This window comes from Prionailurus viverrinus, chromosome C2 (genome assembly GCF_022837055.1).
Source record: "Prionailurus viverrinus isolate Anna chromosome C2, UM_Priviv_1.0, whole genome shotgun sequence".
In the NCBI taxonomy this organism is placed as follows: Eukaryota; Metazoa; Chordata; class Mammalia; order Carnivora; family Felidae; genus Prionailurus; species Prionailurus viverrinus.
The window spans coordinates 88,162,239-88,187,820 of NC_062569.1; the positions used below are offsets into that span (position 1 = coordinate 88,162,239).

General features: G+C 36.0%; 1 protein-coding gene across 4 annotated transcripts in view; it reads left to right on the forward strand.

Annotated features, from left to right (window-relative positions):
- LRCH3 (leucine rich repeats and calponin homology domain containing 3) overlaps positions 1–25,582 on the forward strand; it is a 121,316-nt gene that overhangs the window by 41,599 nt on the left and 54,135 nt on the right. For all 4 annotated transcript variants that reach the window (XM_047874650.1, XM_047874651.1, XM_047874652.1 and 1 more), the window contains exons 2-6: positions 11,741–11,885; positions 13,858–13,984; positions 16,594–16,699; positions 21,957–22,093; positions 23,257–23,366. In XM_047874650.1, the coding sequence (XP_047730606.1) occupies positions 11,741–11,885; positions 13,858–13,984; positions 16,594–16,699; positions 21,957–22,093; positions 23,257–23,366 (625 nt within the window). The remainder of the gene's footprint in view (positions 1–11,740; positions 11,886–13,857; positions 13,985–16,593; positions 16,700–21,956; positions 22,094–23,256; positions 23,367–25,582) is intronic.

The window sequence follows — 25,582 nt, forward strand, 5'->3', positions numbered from 1 at the left end:
TCTGACTTAGGCAGCTGGATAGACAAAAGCATTTCCATCATGAAATAGAAAATAATTGGAAAAGCAATGTATTTGCAGATATTAGCATTTCTTTGGCATTATTGTATAAAGATAGTTCTCAAAGCTAAGAAATCTTTTTTCCCTCTACAGAAAAACATGAGGTAATTTTGAAGCATTTGGTTTATATACAGACTCAGGACACGGCCTATAAATGAGATTTTCCTACATTAGTCACTAAGTCAAATGTGGTTAAATTTTGTATTCGTATTTTGCTAGTTTCATCTTTAATGATTAATCAAGGACTACATCTCAGAAATAACATGACCCTTTTAAAAATCCAGATACATTGGGTAATTATGTTAAATATAGTGTCTTTCAGTTAAAAGGTAAAGATTGTCAGGCAATAAAAAGAAAGCAAAATCTATGTGCTGTTTATAAGAAACATTCAAAAATTTTTAAGTTTTGGGGCGCCTGGGTGGCGCAGTCGGTGAAGCGTCCGACTTCAGCCAGGTCACGATCTCGCGGTCCGTGAGTTCGAGCCCCGCGTCAGGCTCTGGGCTGATGGCTCGGAGCCTGGAGCCTGTTTCTGATTCTGTGTCTCCCTCTCTCTCTGCCCCTCCCCCATTCATGCTCTGTCTCTCTCTGTCCCAAAAATAAATAAAAAACATTGAAAAAAAATTTAAAAAAAATTTTAAGTTTATTTATTTTGAGAGAGAGAAGAGAATGAGTGGGGGAGGGGCAGAAAGAGAGAGACAGAGAAAGAATCCCAAGCAGGCTCTGTACTGATGATGTGGGATTTGATCTCATGAACCGTGAGATCATGACCTGAGCCAAAAGCAAGAGCTAGACCAGCTTAACCAACTGAGCCACCCCAAATGCCCCAAGAAACATATTCAAAACATAATGATCCATAAGGGTTGAAATTAAAGAATAGGAAAAAGATACTCTGTTGGGGTGCCTGGGTAGCTCAGTCAGTTAAATGCCCGGCTCTTGATTTCAGCTCAGGTCATGATGTCAGGGTCGTGGGATCAAGCCCCATGTCAGGCTCCACTCTGGGTCTGGAGCCTGCTTGGTATTCTCTCTCTCCCTCTCTTTCTGCCCCTACCCTGCTCACTCTCTCTCTCAAAATAAGTAATTTTTTTTAAAGAAAAAGATATTCTATGGATATATTAACTATTAGTTTTCCATGCTATATAACAAATCATCACAAACTTAGCAGCTTCAGGAACTTAATGGTTACTTTGGATCAGGAGTCCAGGCACAGCATAGCTAGATCTGCAGCAGGGCTTCAGTCAAGGTGTTGATTAGGGCTGAGTTCTCATCTGGATGCTTGACTGGGGAAGGACCTGCTTCCAGGCTCCTTCAGACTATTGGCAGAATTTGTTTCCTTTCATTGGTAGAATTCATGCTAGCTTGCCTCTTCAAAGCTGGCAACAGAGAGAGACAGATATACCCACAGGAAAGACATCATCACCTTTGCACTATTCTGTGAATTAAAGGCAAGTCTAACCAATGAAGTATAGCTGATTTTTTTTTAAGATTATTTTTTAAAGCATGTTTAAAATTTTTTAATGTTTATTTTTGAGAGAGAGAGAGAGAGAGAGAGTGTGTGAGCAGGAGACGGCAGAGAGGGAGACAGAATCTGAAGCAGGCTCCAGGCTCTGAGCTATCAGCACAGAACCCTACGTGGGGCTCAACTCGTGAACTATGATATCATGACCTGAGCTGAAGTCAGATGCTTAACCAACTGAGCCACCCAGGCACCCCAGAAAGATTTTTTTTTATGTTTATATATTTTTTGAGAGAGAGACAGAGCATGAGTAGGGGAGGGGCAGAGAGAGAGGGAAACACAGAACCTGAAGTAGGCTCCAGGCTGAGCTGTCAGCGCAAAGCTTGACAGGTGGCTTGAACTCACAAACCATGAAATCATGACCTAAGGTGAAGTCAGATGCTTAACCAACTGAGCCACCCAGGTGCCCCAGTACAGTTGATTTTTAACAATATGGGTTTGAATTGCATAGATCCACTTACACAGATTTTTTTTTAATGTATTTACTTATCTTTGAAAGAGTGAGAGTGAGCACTAGTGGAGGAGGGGCAGAGAGAAAGAGAGAGAGAGAGAGAGAGAGAGAATTTCAATCAGGCTCTGTGCTGTTAGAGAGAGAGAGAGAGAGAGAGAGAGAGAGAGAATTTCAATCAGGCTCTGCGCTGTTAGTACCTGTCATGTGAGGCTTTAATTCACAAACCATGAGATCATGACCCGAGCCGAAATCAACAGATGCTTAACTGACTGAGCCATCTACGTGCCCCCTACAGATTTTTTTTTTTATAGTATGATACTATAAGTGTATTTTCCTTATGATTTTCCTAACATTTTCTTTTCTCTAACTTACTTTATTGCAAGAATACAATATATAATACAACGTAAACATTTGTGTTAATTGACTATACTACAGGTAAGGCTTCTGGTCAACAGTAGGCTGTTAGCAGTTAAATTTTGAGGGAGTCAAAAGTTATACCTGGTTTTCAACTCGGGGGGGGGGTGGGGCTTGGTGTTCCTAACCCCCACACTGTGCAAGGGTCAACTGTGTATTGGTTACTTATGAAGCCCCACCCACACTCAAGTGGATGGAGTATTATACAAGGGCATAAACAATGGGAGTCACGTTAAAGGCAGTCCACCAAACCAACCAAATGAAAGATTTCAAAGCAAAGAACGGTACTAGGAATAAAAGAGGTAACTTAACAGTTATAAAAATTTGATTTATCAGAAAGATTTGATAATTTAAAACTTTGTAGGAACCTAATAACAAAACCCCTAAATATATCAAGAAAAGTTTAAAGAATTACAGAGAAATAGACAAGATACCAGTAGTAACTGAAGACTCTAATATGCCCCTCTCAGCGGTTGATACGAGCACTGACCAAAAAAAGTAAAGATGAGCCTTGAACAATGCAACCAAACAAATAGGACCTAATAGATATAAGTAGAACATTATGTCCAATGTAGAATACACATTATTTTCAGACTCACATAGAATATTTATAAAAATGGACCATATGCTGATCCATAGAGAAAATGCAAAGAAATAGCAAAGGATTGAAATAACATAATAACTTACCATAATGAAGTTGTTAGAAATCAACAAAAAGATCATTAGAGTATCCTTACAGGTTTAGAAATTAAGGAATACATTTCTAACAGAATGAGACAAAGAAGAAATCATAATGGAAATTATAGAAAATATTTTCTAATCTAATATCCTAATAAAATATATATTCTCATGAGATTCAGCTAAAGCAGCACTTGAAGGGAATTTTATATATAGGTTTAAATGTATATTTTTGAAAAGAACTATCTAAAAATTAATAGGCTAAGCATCCATCTCAATAAATTAAGAAAAGAATAGTACAACCCCTACTCCAAATAACAAAGTGATAAAGATAGAAATATTTTATCAATACAGAAATTATACAGTGAATAGGGTTAACAAAGCCAAAGTTGATACTTTGAAAACACTAATGATGTTTTCAAATCATTGGTGAGATTGATCAAGAAAGAAGGTACAAAATCCAAAGTCAGAAAGGAAAATAGAAGACATTCCTGCAGATGCTATAAACATTAAAAAAAAGAAAAAAGGATATTATAAATAACTTTTTGCTAATGAAATAGAAAATTCTGATGAAAATAGGAAACTCCTAGGTTCTAATAACTTAAAACTGATTCAAGATTTATAAAACCTAAATAGTCCTGGAAGTATAAAGACATTCAGTCAGTTGTGAAAAGTCTTAGAACTTTTTTTTTTTTTTAACGTTTATTTATTTTTGAGACAGAGAGAGATAGAGCATGAACGGGGGAGGGGCAGAGAGAGAGGGAGACACAGAATCTGAAGCAGGCTCCAGGCTCTGAGCCATCAGCCCAGAGCCTGATGGGGGGCTCAAACTCACGGACCACGAGATTGTGACCTGAGCTGAAGTCGGATGCTTAACCGACTGAGCCACCCAGGCCGCCCCTCTTTTAAGACTTTTAAGGAAAACTGTAGGGCCTTTCTTTTAAGGAAAACTGTAGGGCCATATAGTTCTATGAATAAATTCTAACAAGCTTCTTAAAAGGAAATAATTTGAGGGGTGCCCGACCTGCTTAGTTGGTAGAGTGTGCCGACTCTTGTATCTTGAGGTCATGAGTTTGAGATTTTTTTAAGAGATTACTTAAAAAAAAAAAAAAAGGAAAAAGAAAAAGAATTTGAAACCTATGTAAACGCTTTTAGTCAATAAAAAGAAGGGAATATTCCCAAACTAAATTTTATGAGACCAGACAACCTGGATATCAAACCTTGACAAAGTTAGTATGAGAGGGCGCCTTGGTGGCTCAGCTGGTTAAGCATCTGACTTTGGCTCAGGTCATGATCTTGTAGTGCATGGATTCGAGCCCCACATCACGCTGGCTGCAGTTTGCTTTGCCTCCTCCATCTCCCCTCTCTCTGCCCCTCCCCCATGCATGCACACTTTCCCTCTCTCTCGAAAATGAACATTAAATTAAAAACTTAATATGAGAAAATAAATGCTCCAGAGTATTATTATGAGTATTTATGATTATATATGCAAAAATCTTAAACCAAATATTAATGAACTGAGTCCAATTAATAAAGAGGATAAAACACCTTTATTATAAATTAATAAATATTATTAAATTAATAAAAAGGACAAAATAAAAAAGACTAAATTGAGTTTATCTCTGCAATGCAAGAATTAATGTTCAAAAGCCAATCTAATTTCACATAAATGGAATAAAATTTTTAAAAAAATTTTTTTTCAACATTTTTTATTTATTTTTGGGACAGAGAGAGACAGAGCATGAACGGGGGAGGGGCAGAGAGAGAGGGAGACACAGAATCGGAAACAGGCTCCAGGCTCTGAGCCATCAGCCCAGAGCCTGACGCGGGGCTCGAACTCACGGACCGCGAGATCGTGACCTGGCTGAAGTCGGACGCTTAACCGACTGCGCCACCCAGGCGCCCCGAATGGAATAAAATTTTAATGAGAAGGACAGAAATCAGGTCTACCCTAATGGAATAAAAGAACAGTGAAATAAAGGAGTAAAATTAATTCCATATTAATAGAAGAAAAGGTAAAAATCCTATGATCATCTCAATAGATGAAGGAAAAGAGATTGATGAAAATTCAACATTTGTTACGTATAAAAACTCTTAGTAAGCTAGGAATAGAAAGGAATTTCCTTAATCTGATAAGGGATATCTACTGAAAATCTTTGAAATTAGGAGCAAGACAAAATACCTTCTATTACCACTTTTATTCAACATTATACTGGAGGTCCTAGTCAGCATTGTAAGGGAATTCAGTAAGGAAGTTAGTAAATAAATAAATATCAGAAAGGCAAAAGCAAGCTTTTGGTATTCATAGAACCATGTAATTACAGATCTAGAACTATCCAAAAGAATCTACAAGGAAATTACATCAACTAAAAGAAATGTTTACCAAGAATGCCAGATACATAATCAATATATAAAAATCATTTTATTAGTAACTAATGGTTAGAAAACAAAGTTTTAAAAATATATATCATTTATAAAATAATAAGAACCTGGGAATCAAGCAAGTAAACGATGTATAAAACCTTTCTGAGAAAAATCACAAAACTTCAATGACAAATTAAAGAAGGCTTTAATTAATTAGTGGAGATGTTCGTGGATTGAAGATGTTCATGGATGTTATTTCTTCCCAAATTGATGTTGGATTTGGTGCAATCTCAGTAAAAATTTCAACAAGTGCTTTCATGAAATTAAACAAGCCCATTCTAAAATTTATAAGGAGATGCAAAAGACCTAGAAAGCCAAGACATACTTGAAGAACTGCAAAGTGGTAGGAATACCTTAGCAGTTTAGGAATAGGTCACTCCGCTAGATGTCAAGAATTATTGTAAAGCTATAATAATTAAGATTGAATAATAGTGACATAAAGATGGACAAGTTGTGCAGTGGATTAGAGAGCCTGCAGACAAACCCTCAGACACATGATCTATGACAAAGGTGTTACTGGCAAATAATGAGATGGAAGATGGTCTTTTCAGTAACCGTCACTGGGATAAATGGGCATCCCTGTAGCAAGAATTAAAATTGGCCTCCAACCTCACATCATACTAGAAAATAAATTCCTAGTAGATTAAATGTGATGGTCAAACTCTAAAACTTTTAGAAGAAAATACCTTTTTAAACTTGGAGTAGGGCAGGTTTTCTTTTAAAACTCTAAAAACCACCAACCATAAAGGAAAAGATTAATAAAAAATTATACTCTGTTAAAGACCATCATCAAAGATACCACAAAGACCATGAAACTTCAAACCACAGAGTGGGGTAAGTTATTTGCAACACATAAATTGATACCAGATTCATACTCAGAATTTATAAAGATCTCCAACAAACCAAAGACTTTACAAGAAAAGATATCTAGATGACCAAAAACATATGAAAAGCTGTTGTACCTCATTAATAATCAAGGAAATGAAAATTTAAATCACAATGAAATGCCACTGTGTGAAAATCCTTAAAACATAATAAACATTAAAACATCTCATAACAACAAGGATTGGCAAGGATGTGAAGCCACAAGAACTCTTTCACACTGCTGGTAAATGTGTAAATTGGTACAACCACTTTGGAAAACAGTTTGTCATTCTCTTGTGAAGTTGAAGATCCATATATCTTATTACACAGCACTTCACTCCTAGATATTTAACTAGATCAGTATGTAATTGAAATGTTCATCAGTAGTAGAATAAATAAATAAATTGTGGCATGTTCATATAGTAGAAAGCTATGAAGGACAGTGAAATGAAGGATACAATTTACAAGAGTGAATCCTGATGTGGGGCCATGAGCAAATGGTCAAGAAAGAATTCTTGAGACATTCTCAGTGCAAAAAGGTGCTTTTATTATAGTGTGGGGACAGGGCCCATGGGCAGAAAGAGCTACACTTTTGCTATATGAACCTGGTGGTTATATGCTTAGTGTTCAGGAGTCAGGGAGTATGCAGGGAGTATTAGATAATAAATATCTTCTTTGAATTTCTACTTATAAAAGTACTTTTGCAAGATTTCTCTGGTGCTTATCGTTCAGCTCAATATTAACTATCTGTGAGATGTACAGACAGTCATGAGATCCTTTAAGAATATAGCAACGAGCAGTATTTGATTCTTATCAAAACTTTGCAGGCTGTAGGTCAGCCTTCTTGGCTAAAGGTGATCATTTTCCTGCTTTTACCCTCATCAAATCTCAAATGTTGAATGAAGGTCACACACAAAAAAATACACATACAGTATGCTTCTCCTTTTAAAAAGTTCATAGATATGGTAGGCAGAATTATGGCCCCCTAAAAATGTTTACATCCTAACCTATGAATATGTTAGGTTACATGGCAAAGGGGAATTAAGGCGCTAATCAGCAGTCATTAAAATAAGATTATCCTGGATTATTGGGGGAGCAAGGAGAGATGCGCAGGATCCTTAACATGTTATGGGATCCTTAAAAGCGGAAGGAGACCCAGAGAGGGCAGCATCAGGCCTCTACCTGACATCGCTGGCTTGAAGATGGAGGAATGGAACTATCAGCCAAGGAATGTGGATCGTCTCTAGAAGCTGGAAGAGAGAAGGAAATAGATTCTCCCCTAAAAGCTCCAGAAGGAATGCAACCCTGCCAATACATCTTGGTTTTAGTCCACCGTTGAGACTTATTTCAGACTTCTGACTTCCAGAAACATACAATAATGAACTTGTGTTGTTTTAAGCCCCTGAATTTGTTACAGCAACAATAGGAAACTAATACTAAAAATGATGAAGGGTTAAAATTGTCAAGGAAATGATTATCACTAAAATCAGTAGATTGGTTTCTCTTTTGGAGAGGGAAAGGGTTATGATTGGGAAGAGCTCCACTGGGGCTTCTAGGGTACCGGCAGTATCTTATTTATTGGAAAATATGTATGTTTTATGCTGTCTTCTGCATGTATGAAGCTTAACATCATTGCTTTTATAACCAGAAAGAGTTCTAAGAATAATACATATCCATAGTTTTTTTAAACTGAACGTTTTTTATTTTTTATTATTGATGTTTATTTGTTTTTGTGTGTGAGAGAGAGAGAGACAGAGCATGAGCAGGAGAGAGGCAGAGAGGGAGACACAGAATCCAAAGCAGGCTTTAGGCTCCGAGCTGTCAGCAAAGAGCCTGACATGGGGTTCGAACTCACGAACTATGAGATCATAACCTGAGCCGAAGTCAGACACTTGACCTGAGCCACCCAGGTGCCCCCTGAAGGTTGTTTTTTGAAGTCATTTTAAAACACATTTCTTTGACTATAAAATTATTTCTTTCTTGAGAGAGTATGGCAAAAAATATTTTTTATAAACCATTAGTACTTTGCAATATTTTCCATAATATGATCAATGACCTAAACGACTCTTTCGTGAATTTACTCAGTTAACATAAGGAAGAAGCTACTTATCTTCCCAAATTGAAATAAAAATACAGTTTAAGTGGAAGACCTTATAAGAATCCTTAATTCAAGGGCTCCTAGGTGGCTCAGTCGGTGGGCTGAGCAGGCGGCTGGGTAGCTTTAAATTTGCTAAATATTAAAAAATTATTGAGATGCATCTAAACCTAGTGTATATCTTGCTGTTATTTTTTTCCCCTCCCTAGTTTGGGGACAAAAAAAAAAAAAAGAAGTGGTTTGTTTCATTTTCCTGGATTTTAAATAATTTAACTCTGTAATACACATATTAGGCAAACTGACTTTCAGTAGTCCCTGCTTTGTTGCCTGGAATTGTCATTTTAGAGGGTTAAATTTAAATAAGGTTAAATTTAAATAAAATTTAAATGAGATTAATTTCTTTCATTTCTTCGACTTCTTTTAAAAGTTTACTTATTTAACTAATTTCTACACCCAACATGGGGCTTGAACTCATGACCCCAAGATCAGGAGCCACATGCTCTTCCCACTGAGTCAGCCAGGTGCCTCTCTTTTCTTCAACTTTTAGAATTATACTAATAAAATTTAAACAGGAATTGATAAAAAATAATTCTTGTTGCATTTAGTAAGAAAGAGGTTGTTTAGGATGTGATTCTGTAGGAAATTTTTAGTCTTAAATTAACCGAGTCTTTGACTTTCTCCTAATGAATACAATATGGGGAGGCATTTTGGCAAGATGGTGATCTGTTTCCCAACTTCAGAGTAAGCAGCTCTGAGGCTTGCAGGCTGGTGTGGCCTGGAGGGAATATGTAAGTTTGGGGAACATACTGTGACCGAAATGAAAACAAGAGGCAAAAGCCTATGGAGCAACTATCACAATTTTTGAGTTTTCAGTAAGAGTTGTGCCTCTGAGTGGAAGCTTCTGGTGCATTGTAGAGATTGCTTCCTCAGTCTTCGTGTTAACTGCCATTCAGGGTACTCTGGCAGCTTGATCTGAGCTCCAAGGATGAGGCAAGCCATGAATTAGCAAAGGAAAGTAATTCACTTGAAGGAACTTAAGCAGCCAGAGGTAGGATGAACAAGGATTGCATCAAGAACAAGTGACTTCAGTGAAATAGAACAGAAATAGAAATTGGAAGTGATAGATGACAGATTTAATAGGCAAAACAAGATAAATTATCCTAGATTTTCAGGAGAAACAAAGTGACTTGCTTCTAATCATAGCATAAAAGAAAATGAAGAAAAGGGGGGAGCTTTTTTATGTATTAATTTGTGGAAAGGATGATTATTGTTGAGACTTAAATTCCTGGTCTGGAACATTAAGTAGAAGAGTATACCAAAACAGAAAAATAAATAAGTAAGTAAGTAGGTAGGTAAGTAAATAAAAAAGAGAGAGAGAGAAAGAGAAAGAGCAAATGGAGGAGATGCAACAACTAAATGTATAATAGGAGAGCATTTCTCTGATTTGAAGAAAGGTTGAGTTCCAGACCAGAGTGTTGAAGATGATGGGGGCACAAAAAAAACCAAGCTGTTTACAATGAAAAATCATCAAGATATGTGCCAGACTATGCAAGGGGACACTGGAAACTTAGAAGATAGTAAAATAACATCTACAGATTTCTGAGAAAGGAACTGTGCCTATACCTAGCCAAGTATTATTCACATGTTTATGGTGAAAGCAAGATACTTGTGGATATGCAGGAACTCAGGTCCTCCATTTAGGAAAAGCTTTCAGTAAAGGATTCTCACCAAATAATTGCAAACAGAGACTTTAAGATTGGGCAGAAGAAGAGAAGAAGAGAAAAACAGTAGTAAGCAAATGAATCTCACAGTATATTTAACGAAATCTAAATGGATAATGATAGAGTGACTGTATTTCAGCACATTCCTTTGTCTTCAGCACTTCCTGAAAGTTTGCAAACGCTTGATTAGACGCAGGTTCTGTCCTTCTGGCAAGACCACAAATGATGTTCTCTTCTACAGGGAGGCATACAACTTCTGATTGTCATTGTTTTTAATTTTTTTTTAATGTTTATTTTAGAGACAGAGTGTGAGTGGAGGGAGGGGCAGAGAGAGAGAGAGACACACACAGAATCTGAAACAGGCTTCAGGCTCTGAGCTGTCAGCACAGAGCTCGAGGGGGGGCTTGAACGCTCTAAATGCAAGATCTTGACCTGAGCTGAAGTCAGATACTTCAACTGACTGAGCAACCCAGGCGCCCCTTGTAAAGATAGCCGTTAATACACAATTCTAAACTTTTGTTTTGTTTTGTTTTGGTTTTGGTTTTGAAAGAGAAGGAGAGGGAGGGCCAGAGAGAATCCCAAGCAGGCTCCACACTGTCAACAAAGAGCCGGACATGGGGACTTGATCCCACAAACTATGAGGTCATGACCCTAGCCGAAATTAAGAGTTGGACACTTAACCAACTGATCCGCCCAGGTGCCCCAATACCCAATTCTAGATTCTATCATTACTTTTCATTTATAGCTAGAACGCTTACACAAAGATGCCTCTCTTCATCTGTTTGGTTTACTCAGTGGTACAGTTCATATAGGGAAGGTGAGATAAATGTTTGACTTTTTTCCCTTAATCAGTTTACAAGATAATGAATTGGTTCTCTATTATCTTTTGGTGTGGGAGGTGGGAGAGAGATATCATTATAAACTAGTATTATTCAATATATGTGATAGATTTGAGTCCTTTGCAAGTATTATCCTTATTGAAGCTCAAATTGTCTCATCTTTGGCCAGTTGGAGCAAAAAATGTTTCCTGAATCCTTTTGACATGACCCTGATAATCTTTGTAAAGAAAAGGGCAGTGTTTTTTGTTCAGTTTTGCTTTGCTTTTCCAAAAACCTCAGAATGTTTCTGTGCTTTTGAGAAGGTGGATTTTAGGGATCCATTGTTTCCTAGGATATTTGATACTTAGTATGATCTTTGGTGTAACTGTAGGCAGATGTGCCTTAGAATTTGTGTTACTTGCAAAAAATAATGGTTTTATTTTTTTCAGTATATGTGGAGATTCAAAAAGAATCCGTATTTCCCGGCAAAAAGATGTAGAGGCATATGTTAAAATGTTTTTTTCAATAGATTAATAAGTATATGAATGTTTACTCTGGACGAGTCTCTACAATGGGAACTCTTGGGAATTCAAACAATTATGAAACCTGCTTATTTACCTAACATTTCAATAAAATAAGTTCCATTTATTAACATTTCAATAAAATAAGTTCCATGTAAAATAATATACATTATTTTTCTTTCAGATCTGTCACGAAATCGCCTCTCAGAAATTCCCATAGAAGCATGTCATTTCGTTTCTCTTGAGAATCTCAACTTATACCAAAATTGTATTCGGTATATACCAGAAGCAATTCTAAACCTACAAGCTCTAACATTCTTAAATATTAGGTAAGGATGTTGTTTTTGTTGTTGTTGTTTCTTCTTCTTTTTCTCCTCCTCCTCCTCCTCCTCCTCCTCCTCCTCCTTCTCCTTTTTTCTTCTTCTTTTTTGATTTTTGGTTTCATGTGGTCTTTTCAGTTCTCTCTTGGCTTTCACTAAAATTTACATTATCTGTTCATATCTGCAGTATCAATACATGCTCTTAGGCTGAATTAACAATATTTCCTATGTCCTCCTTGTTTCTCCCTTTGTCTTTAGCTTTGTAACTATAAATGTCATTAATCTGATAGGATTGCAACAGTCTTATGACTGTGGTTCTCCAGTTAGATTTTCAAATAAGCTTTATCAAATGAGGATAGTAGATCTGAAAGTACTTTCATTCTTGTGATTATTTATTTTTGTGTACTGAGTTCTGAATGTGTAAATGCATTTATTTGACTCATTTCCATTTTTTTATATCTTAGAAGCCTTTTTTTTTCATTATAAAAGTTATAAATGTTCATTGGAGAAAATGAGAAAATGTAGAGAGGTATAAAAGATATTCATCAAAATGTTGTATCTGAGTTTTTTAATTATAAGTGATATTTTCCTTTTTCTCCAGGCTTTTAGTCAAATTTTTAAGTGAGTTTTTCCCCTCGTCATGAAATACTCAGGAAATATTTTTATATGTAAACATTTTATTGTATAGTTTATATACTTCTAAAACTCGTTTTCCCTCTTGGATATTTAGTTTATTTCAGTTTTTTGCCATGCTAAAAGTAGTATTAACAGAGGCTCTGATATGTAAATGTTTATTTTTCTCTTTCCTTAAGATAAATGTCTAGAAATAGAGTTATTTAAAAAGCTTTAAAGGCTGATGATCTATGCTAGTAAAATCAGCAAAAGATTTTGAAAATGGGGCCAATTGACCCTAGAGAGTAAAAAGTTAAATCTATAAAAGTAATATTTTAACTTACTTTTATCCTAATGATAGATGTGTACTTTTAGCTCTGATTTGCATATTTTTATATAAATAAAAGATTTCTATACTTCAGCTGCATGATATATTTGAAATCATAACCTGTCACTATAGAACTATATTTGAATCATTTATGTACATTTGATTATAATGTATGTAATGATGAGAGAAGTAGATTGATTACAACTACTTTTATTTTTATAACCCTTTTTTAGAAGGAAGGGGAGAGGATGATAGTCATCTATCCTTTTTTCTAATGTTTATTTAATATTTATTTGATATTTGAGAGAGACAGAGACAGAGCATGAGCAGGGGAGGGGCAGAGAGAGAGGGAGACACAGAATCTGAAGCAGGCTCCAGGCTCTGAGCTGTCAGCACAGCTGATGGGGCTCGAACTCAAGAACTGCGAGATCATGACCTGAGCTGAAGTCGGACGCTTAACCGACTGAGCCACCCAGGTGCCACTACCTTATTTTTTTTTTAATGTTTGTTTATTTATTTTGAGAGGTGTGGGAGTGGGGGGAGTGAATCCCAAGCAGGCTCCATACTCAGTGCAGAGCCTGATGTGGAGCTTGATCTCACTAACCATAAGATCATGATCTGATCCAAAATCAAGGGTCAGACACTTAACTGACTGAGCCACCCAGGTGCCCCTACCTTTTTTTTTTAAATTACTTTATCTTACATAAAATTAACTTGAATAAAGTAATAATATGTGTTTATGTAGCACATCATTATAGAAAGGAGTTTTATGGTACAGGGCCCTGTAGGATAGGTAGATAAGGATTAAAATCCTCAATTTACAGATGAGGAATCTATAAAAAGCAGATAAGTTAAATATCATGCCTAAAACCACAAAACTGATAAGTGAGGAAATGGAGGCTAGAACCCAAATCTAATACCCTGTTTGCTCCTTCCATGACTTAATGTGTGTCACTTTACTGAGTATAGGATGGGAAAGATGAAAATTTTTTTCTTGAATGGTGGGTTCTAATTATTTTCTTCTTCTACTTACCCATTTAGTCGGAACCAGCTGTCAACATTGCCAGTACATTTGTGTAATTTACCATTGAAAGTCTTAATTGCTAGTAATAACAAATTGGTGTCACTTCCAGAAGAAATTGGACATCTCAGACATTTAACAGAACTTGTAAGTTTTTACTTTTTTATTGCTCCACATGTATGTGTATCCACAGTCATACCATATTCTGTTTTGTGTAAGGAAAGATTCAATATTAAGGTGTCTTTTTGAGTTTTTCCAGGTATCAATAGTGAAGTTTTGCTGGTTGATCAGTACTGAAATGCTTCAGCACAGAATTAAGCAAGAACTGAAAGTACAAGTCTAATAGGCCCACGGGGAATGGGACAAAGTCATCAGAATTAAACTCTAACCAATATTAAGTGATTTCTATGCTAATAAGCTTTTGAGATATAAGTTAACAATGCATTTAGATTTTTACATTAAATCTCAATAGCATCAGTGTTCTGATTTGGGGTGAGCCCCTCTCGGGGACTGGGCACTGCAAAGATCAGGCTTATTTTTTTTTGCCTTACATGCTATCTCTAGCACCTAGCTCCCTCTCTAAAGTAAGCTATTCTTTACTGCCTTCTGTTTTCTAAGAAGCTTAACTTTGATGAACCACTCCTTGTTACTCTTTAGTACTTATGTCCTGGGCATGGGAATGAGACTTTTCCCATTTAATCACCATAGTAACATTATGAATTATGTATAATACTTATCATCTTATTACAGCTGAAGAAACTAGCACTTAGATAGGTTAAGTAATTTGCCCAAGGTTCCATAACTGAGGTAGAATTTTAAACCAATGTACCTTAACTCCAGAGCCCACGTTTCATATTTCTGAAATGGTCCAATACAGTTATGTCCATTGAGATTTGGGAGGATCATTCCATGTAGGTTTATTAACAAAGATAGACATCATGAACAAAAAACACATGTATAATTTAACTGGACCACACAGTAGCTCTCTCTTTTTTTCAGGTGGATTATGAATATAAACAATCACATGTAAAAATTCACAAATATGTTAAATCTGGAGTCTAGAGACTAGACTACTATTTATTTAGAGGCAGTTAGATCTAGGAAATAAAGTCAAAAATGTATGTTTGTTTATTCAGAACCTGGTTATTTTTTTTATTTTATTAAAATAATTTTTTTTAATAAGCTCTTGATTCCCACTCAGTGGAACCTGTTCTTACAACATCTATTGCTTCTTTCTTTTATTTCCCCCTTTTATTTAAGTTTATTTTATTTTATTTTTTTAGTAATCTCTACACCCAATGTGGGGCTTGAACTCATGACCCTGAGATCAAGAGTGTCATGCTCCTCTGACTGAACCAGCCAAGCGCCCCTGTTTCCCTTCATTTTTAAGTGAGAGTAAACCTCTATCTTTCAAGATACACATTTTCCAAGAGAAATATTATAAATTACTGTTGTCTTCTGGCTCGGCTCAATTTTCCCTATCCTTTCAACCTCTTTCCTTTTAACTTTGCTGCTCAGAGCATTGGAATAAAAAATACAGCTACTGATTCTACTTCAGTCATTAATTGGTAGGAAAAGTAAAAATAATATTATTTTCTCTAAGAATATTATGGGAAAATTTTAAAATAATGTTTGAAGTTTTTGGCAAGTGGTCTTTTCTAATAGTTAGGTCTATTAATATTTTCTTTTTACTCATATACTAGAGGAGTTTTAAGTGTTAATATGGCATCTTGGAGCTTTTATTAACCTAGACAGCTTCCTACTGTTCCCCATGGATTTGTACATTTTCGTGGCTTGTCTCAGAGTTATGGAATTCTGAATTTGTCAGTCTTGGAATCTGTAGTCAGCCTCTTTTCAGAATCTGTGTTATCAAACTGTTGACCAAGATACCAGAAGGCTTACATAATACATTTCTTGGTACCAACTTGATCAAATGCCAATAGGGCAGTATCTATTTTTTCCATAGCCTATGAGTTATGTGTCCTTTACTATTTTCCCCTCACTTTCAGTTTCATAAAGAATGATTTGAGTCATCTTCAGTGCATTTTTATATTCTTGAGCAGGTGAACTGGTATTTTGAAAGTAGGATTTCCTTTCAATTAATTTTATCATTATAATTTTTATCATTGTTTTGCTTTTTTCTTCCAGTCTCATTAAAATACATATAAAATAAAATATTGGGGCGCCTGGGTGGCTCAGTCGGTTGAGCGTCTGACTTCAGCTCAGGTCATGATCTCATGGTTCGTGAGTTTGAGCCCCACATCGGGCTCTGTGCTGATGGCTCAGATCCTGGAGGCTGCTTCAGATTCTGTGTCTCCCTCTCTCTCTGCCCCTCCCCAGCTTGCGCTCTGTCTCTCTCTGTCTCTCAAAAATAAATAAAGGTAAAAAAAAATTGTTTTTAATAAAATATTGTCCTAAATAGATGTTTTTATACTTTTTTCTAATTTACTTTTTCACTAGAATTTTCATTTGATCTGATACTAAGCTTCCTGTCCACATCTTAAGTGATTTAATTTTTGTTCTCATAAAATTAATGTAGATTCATATAATATCTATAAAATCAGAAGCCTATAAGTTTTTAAAATTAAATGCTAGTACAAACTATGGATTTATTCTTGGACATAGAATCATAATTTTTTTTACAGTTAAGACAGACCATAGGTATTATCTTTATCTAACCTCATTTTACAGATGGTTTAAAGCAGACAAATTTGTAATATTAGAAAAATTCTTTACTTTATATCTTTTTGAAATAGGATGTGAGCTGCAATGAAATTCAAACAATACCTTCCCAAGTTGGTAATTTGGAGGCCCTAAGAGATCTTAACGTCAGAAGAAATCACTTATTACGTTTGCCTGAAGGTAAGAAGTGGTGAAATAATTGTTTTATTTTTACTTATTTATTTTTAAAGATTTTGTTTTTAAGTAATCTCTACATCCAACATAGGGCTCAAACTTACAACTCCGAGATCAAGAGTTGCATGCTCTACTGACTGAGCCAGCCAGGTGTCCCGAAATAATTGTTTTATTGTTATTTGTCTTTTTATATTAAAGATCTCTCAGAGCTGATAAGTACAAGACAAAAATATGTAAGAGTTACAGCAGGGGCACCTGGGTGGCTCAGTTAAGCATCTGACTCTTGATTTCAGCTCAGGTTATCATCTCACAGTTCATGAGTTTGAGCCCCCTGTCGGGCTCTGTGCTGACGTCATGGAACCTGCTTGGGAATTCTTTGCCTCCCTCACTCTCTGCCCCTCCCCCACTCATGCACATTTTTATCTCTCAAAGCTAAATAAATAAACATTTGGGATAGATAGATAGATAACATCTAGCCAGTGTTCAAGATATAATGATTTAGTTATTACATGTTTCATTGTGGATTTTAAGTTTATTTATTTTTAGAGAGGGAGAGAATAAGCATGTGCAGGGGAGGGGCAGAGAGCGAAGGAGAGAGAGAATCCACCGCAGACTCCACACTAGCAGCACAGAGCCTGATGTGGTGCTCGAACTCACAAGCATGAGATCATGACCTGAGCTGAAATCAAGAGTCAGTTGCTTAACTGACTAAGCCACCCAGTCTAACTTTTAAAAGTTAGATTCTTCAGGGGTACGCAGGTGGCTCAGTCGGTTAAGCAGCTGATTCTTGGTTTTGGTTCAGGTCACCATCTTGTGGTTTGTGGGTTTGAGCCTCGAGTTAGGCTCTGCACTGACAGTGCAGAACCTGCTTGGGATTCTCTGTCTCTCTGTCCCTCCCCTGCTTGTGCATGCTCTGTCTGTCAAAAATAAACAAACATTAAAAAATAAAATAAAAATTAAAAAAATAAAAGATTCTGCAGTAAAAAATTCTAATAACTATAAACCAGTGATTGTATTTTTAGATCTAGTCAGAATTAAGTAGCAACTCAGGGTAGGTTCCCTGGAAGTTTCAGTAAGCATAACTACTTGAGAGAAATATATCATGTTTCTGATAATGAGATATTTTAGCATAATGAAAAACATTCCTACATTTTGCACTGACTTAAAATGGACTTGACTTGAACTTAATTACTTTATCCTTCCCTGGAAACATTCAGGTAGGGACTAATGAACATTTGGAGGTGATATGTAGAGTGAATAATGAATGGAGTGAAAGACTGCACTGGGAGGCTGGTTATCTTAGGCTCACTGTAAGCTCTGGTATATGTATTTGAGTGATAAAAATGATTATACAAATTAGGTATAATTTATCAAGCCTTCAAAATACGAATTCATGAAAGAAAAAGCTTTATAAAAGGAAATGAAAATGGGGAGAACTATTATTTTATTAGATCAGAGTATATATTTCTTTAATTTTATTATGGACAATTTCATATATAAATGAGAGCAGTGATTCATCCAACTACAGTAGTTATCAGCTCATGGCAACTCTTGTGTCATCTGTACTCCCATCCACTTTCCCTTAACTCTATCCTTTAGAAGGTATTTTCGTGACATTGGTGCTCTAGGTTCTGCTATAAAACATGACTTACAGTGTATAGTAAATATTGAATTGACTAATGATGCTTTTGCTTCATTCTAGAATCCAAATGTTAACACCAATATGACCCAATATGATTTTTAGCTCTAACATACTAGTGTAGCTTTGACATTATGGATGTGAAAATGTCTCATAAAGTGATTTTTCAGTCTACTTTTATACACCCTACTGTAATCGCACTAGCCAAAATCCTGCTTAACTTTCCTCTCAGTCGCTTTAGCCTGGTAAACTTTTCACCTTGTATTTTCAGAGCCTTCCTCATTTCCTCTTGGGCCTGCTTTCTACCCTCTCAGGAATGTGAATGAAGGCCCCCAGCAGAGCTGAACAAAATCATGGCACAGACCTTACAACCCCAAATTTCAATCCAAGATTACCCTTCTACTCAGTAGAGTAGTAGTAGGTAGTATGTAGTGGGACTCATCTACTATGTTGATCTTTAAAAGCTTACTAACGCAATAATACTGACTTCATATAAGATCATTTAATGAAAACATTGGGATTTTAGTGAAAATGAAAATTTGGGGTTTTAGATGACAATTGCGGTCTAATAGTTTTATCATCTAATTTATTTCTCTATCTGATTGGGAAGGTGTATTCCCAAGAAAATGGTGAGTCACACAAATAATTTTAAATGGTTTTCTATTAGCTTATCTTATTTTTTTTTTTAATTTTTTTTTTCAATGTTTATTTATTTTTGGGACAGAGAGAGACAGAGCATGAACGGGGGAGGGGCAGAGAGAGAGGGAGACACAGAATTGGAAACAGGCTCCAGGCTCTGAGCCATCAGCCCAGAGCCTGACGCGGGGCTCGAACTCCCAGACCGCGAGATCGTGACCTGGCTGAAGTCGGACGCTTAACCAACTGCGCCACCTAGGCGCCCCTATTAGCTTATCTTATAATTTCAGCATATTCAGCTAAACTGAGATGGCAGGAAAGCTTTATTTCAGTAGCTATACAAGTTAGTGTGGAAGTTCATTGTAAGTGGTGGTCTCTGACATTTTACAATTTGGTAGATATTAGTGTCTTTAGTTGTATTGCCATTTTGATTTTAAATTTTAATTGTTATAAAATAATATATCATTCAGAAAGTCAAATAATATTCAAGAAGTTTAGGGGTACCTGGATGGCTCAGTCAGTTAAGCATCCAGCTTGGCTCAGGTAATGATCTCACGGTTCATGAGTTCAAGCCCTGCATTGGGCTTTGTGCTGACAGCTCAGCTTGGAGCCTGGCTCCTGCTTTGGATTCTGTGTTTCCCCCTCTCTCTGCTCCTCTTCTGCTCATGCCCTGTCTCTGTCTCTCTCTCTTAAAAATAAACAAACATTAAAAAAAATAATAATAAATTCCACTTAATTAACATACAGTGTAAGATTAGTTTCAGGTGTACAAATATAGTGATTCAGCACTTCCATATTACACCAGGTGCTAACCCAAATACTAAAAAACAATTGGGCTCTGTGCTGACAGCTCAGAGCCTGGAGCCTGCTTCGGATTCTCTGTCTCCCTCTCTCTCTGTTCCTCCCCTGCTCATGCTCTGTCTCTCTCTCTCTCTCTCTCTCCTTCAAAAATAAATAAAAACATTAAAAAAAAAATTTAAACGAATACCAAAAAAAAAAAAAAGTTTAAAATCAGTATAGCATTCCTCTGCCTCAGCTATCCCCCTCCCCAGCTTTAATGTTTACAAGCATCTGCCTTCTCTGCCTTTGACTCTTTCCACTGGCATTTTTTGACATATTTCTAAATGATGTGCCTTTAAGAGCTTTGCTCGATTTATCCATTTTGACATTTAATGTGAGCTTCCCATTGTGGTAGATGAGGATTTCACTTCCTTACACACTATCACCATCATCCAAAAACTCACCTCCCTCCTACTGTCTTCCCAGTATAGTTTTATCACAACTTCTGATCAAAGCATTATTATTTACATTATTATAACTATATTAATATTGGTCCCTGCCAATTCAGTTGATGTACTAATTTCATTTTTAAAAAAAATTTTTTAATGTTTGTTTATTTTTGAGAGAGACAGAGAGACAGAGCACAAGTGGGGGAGGGGCAGAGAGAGAGGGAGATACAGAATCCGAAGCAGGCTCCAGGGTCTGAGCTGTCAGCACAGAGCCCAACACGGGGCTAGAACTCACGAACGGTGAGATCATGACCTGAGCCGAAGTTGGACGCTTAACTGACTGAGCCACCCAGGCACCCTGATTTCATTTATTTTTTTTTATTGTTGTTGTTTTTCTGGAGTTAATAATTTCTTTTTTTTTATTTGCTTAGTTTTTTTTATGTACCTATGGCTGATTCCTTCCTCTTTTTCTAGCAGAGAGAGAGAGAGAGAGAGACCATAATTACATAATTTTTATTACACTACATTGTTATAAGTATTCTATTATTAGTTATTCTTGTTCATTTCTTGTGCCTAATTTATAAATTAATCTTTATCATGTATACATATACAAGTATGTATCATGGTATATATAGGGAAAATCGTGGTATATATAGGGTATATATATAGGGTTTGAAACTAACTGGTTTCAGCATCCACTGGGGATCTTGGAACATATCCCCCATGGATAAGGGAGGGAGATTATTCAGATACTAGGGCTGGGATGGGTTGGGGTTGGGTAGGAAAGCGCTGAGGTCTCATCATTGTGTAAGACTTTCTCTTAAAGCCTTCATTTTCAACGAGCACCTCATCATCCTGACTTTCCATTGTGCCTAAACTTCCTGAGTTCAAAGCCTTTTGATTCAGGGGCGCCTGGGTGGCGCAGTCGGTTAAGCGTCCGACTTCAGCCAGGTCACGATCTCACGGTCCGTGAGTTCAAGCCCCGCGTCAGGCTCTGGGCTGATGGCTCAGAGCCTGGAGCCTGTTTCCGATTCTGTGTCTCCCTCTCTCTCTGCCCCTCCCCCGTTCATGCTCTGTCTCTCTCTGTCCCAAAAATAAAATAAAACGTTGAAAAAAAAATTAAAAAAAAAAAAAAAAAAAAGCCTTTTGATTCAGTTTCCCTAGAGAATAAGTTGTTGACTTCTGTGGTGATTGGAAAGGAGTAGTGTCCTAGCTACGTGAGTTGAGGTTGGGGACTTAGGCACTTGTTTTTTGTACAGATTATCATCTAATTCCTTGGTTATGCCTGTGTTTCTGTGGTATCAGCCTCTGGTTCTTTAGTTCTGTGAGTGGTCACATAGCTTGCTTTTTATTAGTATTCCCATCTTTAAGTAACTTAGATTTCATTTTACAGTATCAGTTCATTGTTAAGAAAGAATGGAGATAAATACATTAAATTCACTGTATTTAATTAGAAGCTCCCATAAAACTAGTCTAGTTTTGGGGTGCCTGGGTGGCTCAGTCGGTTACACATCTGACTTCAACTCGGGTCATGATCTCACAGTTTGTGGGTTCAAGCCCCACATCAGGCTCTGTGCTGACAGCTCATAGCCTGGAATCTGCTTCGGATTCTGTGTCTCCCTCTCTCTCTGCCCCTCCCCCACTCTCACTCTATCTCTCTCTCTCTCTCAAAAATGAATAAATGTTAAAAAATTTTTTTAAAAACTTGCCTAGTTTTGAAATATTATTAATTGTTCATTCCCATCTTATCACCCGGCAGAGCTGGCAGAGTTGCCTTTGATACGGTTCGACTTCTCCTGCAATAAAATTACAACAATCCCCGTTTGTTATCGGAACCTCAGGCACCTACAGATGATCACCCTAGATAACAATCCACTACAGTCTCCTCCTGCACAGGTAAACTATAGTGGATTTGAAGGATGTTGTGAACTTTTTTGACAAAGGGTGAACTTAAAACTTGAAGTTCTATGCATTTATCTTTTTTGTTGGAAATGAAGTTCTTTTAAAGTAAATTTACACACATAGGCATTCTTTAGAAGTCTTGAATAAATGGGATGGAGGACAGGTAATGTTTCCAGAATGTTTTTTTCCTTTCATTGAATTGACTTTTTTTTTTTTAAGTTGAAGTGTTTTTCCTTAAAGTTTTTCTAATAAAATTTGAGTTAATTTCTTTCTAGTAAGACTTGAATGTAGCCAATGTAAATGCTAGACACAAATAAAAATATTTGGCTTTCAGAACTAAGGATTATCAGTACATTTCTTTTAAACATCATTTTTGTACCTTTTTATTTTCTAAAATCTTTAAGTTCCTCATTTAATCAATTTGGTCATTTGTTTATCAGTGGCTGATAATGAAACTAATAATAAAGTAGTTTCATACATAGATTCCAGACATCCTATAATCTGAACAACTTTACCAGTGTGTATTTTTCACTATAGAGTTTGTACTCTACAGTTGATTCGTGGTCTTGTTCAAACCTCTGAATGGAAACTCTAAAGCTTTATGAGTAAACTTCATAACTGTAGAAGGATCTCATAATCCTAAAGAATTTATATTTTTACTTGTCAACAGAAATACAACTTTAATATTTAATCATTTCCTGCTTTTCTCTCTTATAGAAAGTAGGATTCAAAGCATAATTGTATATGATTGCTGGATTTCTAAAAGCAAAAGTTGCCAGTATAATCCATGGAGAGCAATGCTTTAAATTCCTGACTGTGCCTAACTAATCAGTGTGATAAGTTTACTTGGTATTCTAGCAGTATTTATAATCATAAGTTATTTATTTTATATGTTACTGAAACTTATTCATGACTAGAAACTAAAAATGTATGTGTGTGTGTGTGTGTGTGTGTATGTATATATCACATAAACACATAAAATAACAAATAATATGTTATAATGTAGTGTTAGATTTTTAATATCACTATATATGGTTGCTAGAAATACCTTCTATTTCTAATATACTTTAAATAAAAAGATGATTATGATTTTTAGAAAGGGATACATATATTTCAGATGAGTAATAATTTGGCTGCATTTATGTTATTTTTTTTAGATATGTATAAAAGGCAAAGTCCACATATTTAAGTACCTGAACATACAGGCTTGTAAGATTGCTCCAGATCTTCCAGATTATGATAGGAGACCCTTGGGTTTTGGCTCCTGGTGAGTATGTTCTATTTCCTTATTTAACATGTTCCATCTCACAGGGAATCAAACCGGACCATAAGTCTGCCTGAATGCTTAACTAAAAGGAAATAATCTATTTTGACACTTTTTCTCAGAATACTTGTATTAAGTAAACAGTTGATTACACAGATCTGACAAAGTGTCGTTCTAAGTCAGGGTTTCTCCATCTCAGTATTGTTGATATTTTGGGCAAGATAATTCTTTGTTGTGAGAAGCTGTCCTATAATTCAGAAGATGTTTATCAGTATTCCTGGCTTCTGTAGCACCCTCCCAAAGTGACAAAAATATCTCCAGACATTGCCAAATATCCCCTGCAGGGGTTCCCAGTTGAAAACCAGTGATCTGAGTGACTGGAATGCTGACCTTGGCTCTGCTGTTAACTAGCTCTATGACTTAAAGCAAGTCATTCAGACTTTTGGGGCTTCATTTTTTTCAATAGGGAATGAAGAGTTTGGATTTGATGACCATTAATAATACTTTCAGTATCTTTTAGTCTGAATCCTTTGGCTACATAACACCTGATTTAGAAGGTTATCTCCTTGGCATTCTCAGCCACCTGGAACAATCTTAAGTAGCAGGAATTAAATTCAAAAAGCTTTTAAACAGGCAAAATGGATGTCTCCATCAAGGCCTTATTCAAAAGAGATCCCCTCCAGCTTTCTCTTAGAACCTGTCGTGTTTTACATAAAAGCACAGTCCTGATGAGCTTGCTTCTCATATCCTTGTCTAAAACAGATTAACAAATTTCTGTTTGGGTAGAGTTTGTAAAAGCAGGCATATTAAAAGTACAAAAAGTAATTTGAAGGAAAAAATTAAACTTAAAAAGCGACACATGTTAAACAAAAGATTCAAGTTAATGGTTAGCTCTAAGAGGAAGGAAGATTTGGTATGAAAGAGGCATCAAGGGGCTTTAAAGGTATTAATGTTCCATCCTGTTTTAAAAGTTATGTCTGTTATATTCTTTTTTTAATCAATATGATACATTGCATAATTTTAATAAGATACTTAAAAGCAAGACACACTAAAAACATAGCAACTTGACACCAGTAGGCATATATGCAAAGAACCCTCCATATTTCAGTGATATTTTGTAATTACTATGTTATAGCACAATACAATAATTGATGCTCATAAAGAAAATGCTAAAATATATTAGACATGTCATTTCCAATAAAGGGATATAGGCATTACAGTTTAAATTTTTTTTCATCAGAAATTATTGGAATTAAATATTTAAGTGTTGATGGTGTAAAGGAGTAATCTCAAGCTATCTGAAAATTCAGAACCTGATTTCTCAAGTAAATTAAGTATTACTCCAAAGGGACTTGATCCCTGCCCTTTGCCACAGATGGTGTCTTTCTTCTTTACCATTGTATCCCTAGTTCACCTGAGTGTTTGGCACAGACAGTAGACACTCAGCAAATATTTGTTGAAGGAATTAATAGTCCGTTTGGTCACACAGATGTTATTTCCCTCCTAACCTACCTCTGCTTAAAGTCATCAAAAACAACTTTATGGTGACATTCTGGGGTGTTTTTTTGTTTTTTTTTTTTTTTGCTTTGGCTATTAGATTGAAGATTTACATAGACATTGTGAAGGATATTTAAAATACTAGCTCTAATCTGGTTGTTTAAGCATACAGCAATACAAGTTTTAGTATACTTATTCAAACACACAGGAGAAATTAACCAATATCATATATACCCAGGAAAGATTTCCACAAGAATATCTTAGTTCTAACACTTTTAACTCTAAGAAGACTAAAAGCAGGTATGTGATGTCAAGGAAGACAGAAAAGGTTTTGACAGATGGTAGGGATTAGGTCTGGCATACTCTGTGCTAGTCTAGGCCTCTCTTGGAGGAAGGACTTTGACAGTGGGAAGAATATGAAGGGACCCAGACCATTATTGCCAAGAATTTTAAAATTTTCTCTATTCATTATATCCTTTTCTTTCTTCATTTCTTTTTCCTCCTACCTTGGTTAATTGCTTATAACATAGAACTCTTGTCATATTTATTGAAAAAAGTTTTGTTTTTCCTATTCAAGATTTTCATTAAATGTGTTCTAGTCCTGTACTCATGAAAGATGTACAACAAATAGGGGCACCTGCGTGGCTGAGTCAGTTAAGCATCCAACTTCGGTTCAGGTCATGATCCTATGGCTCGTGGATTCAAGCCCCGTGTCAGGCTTT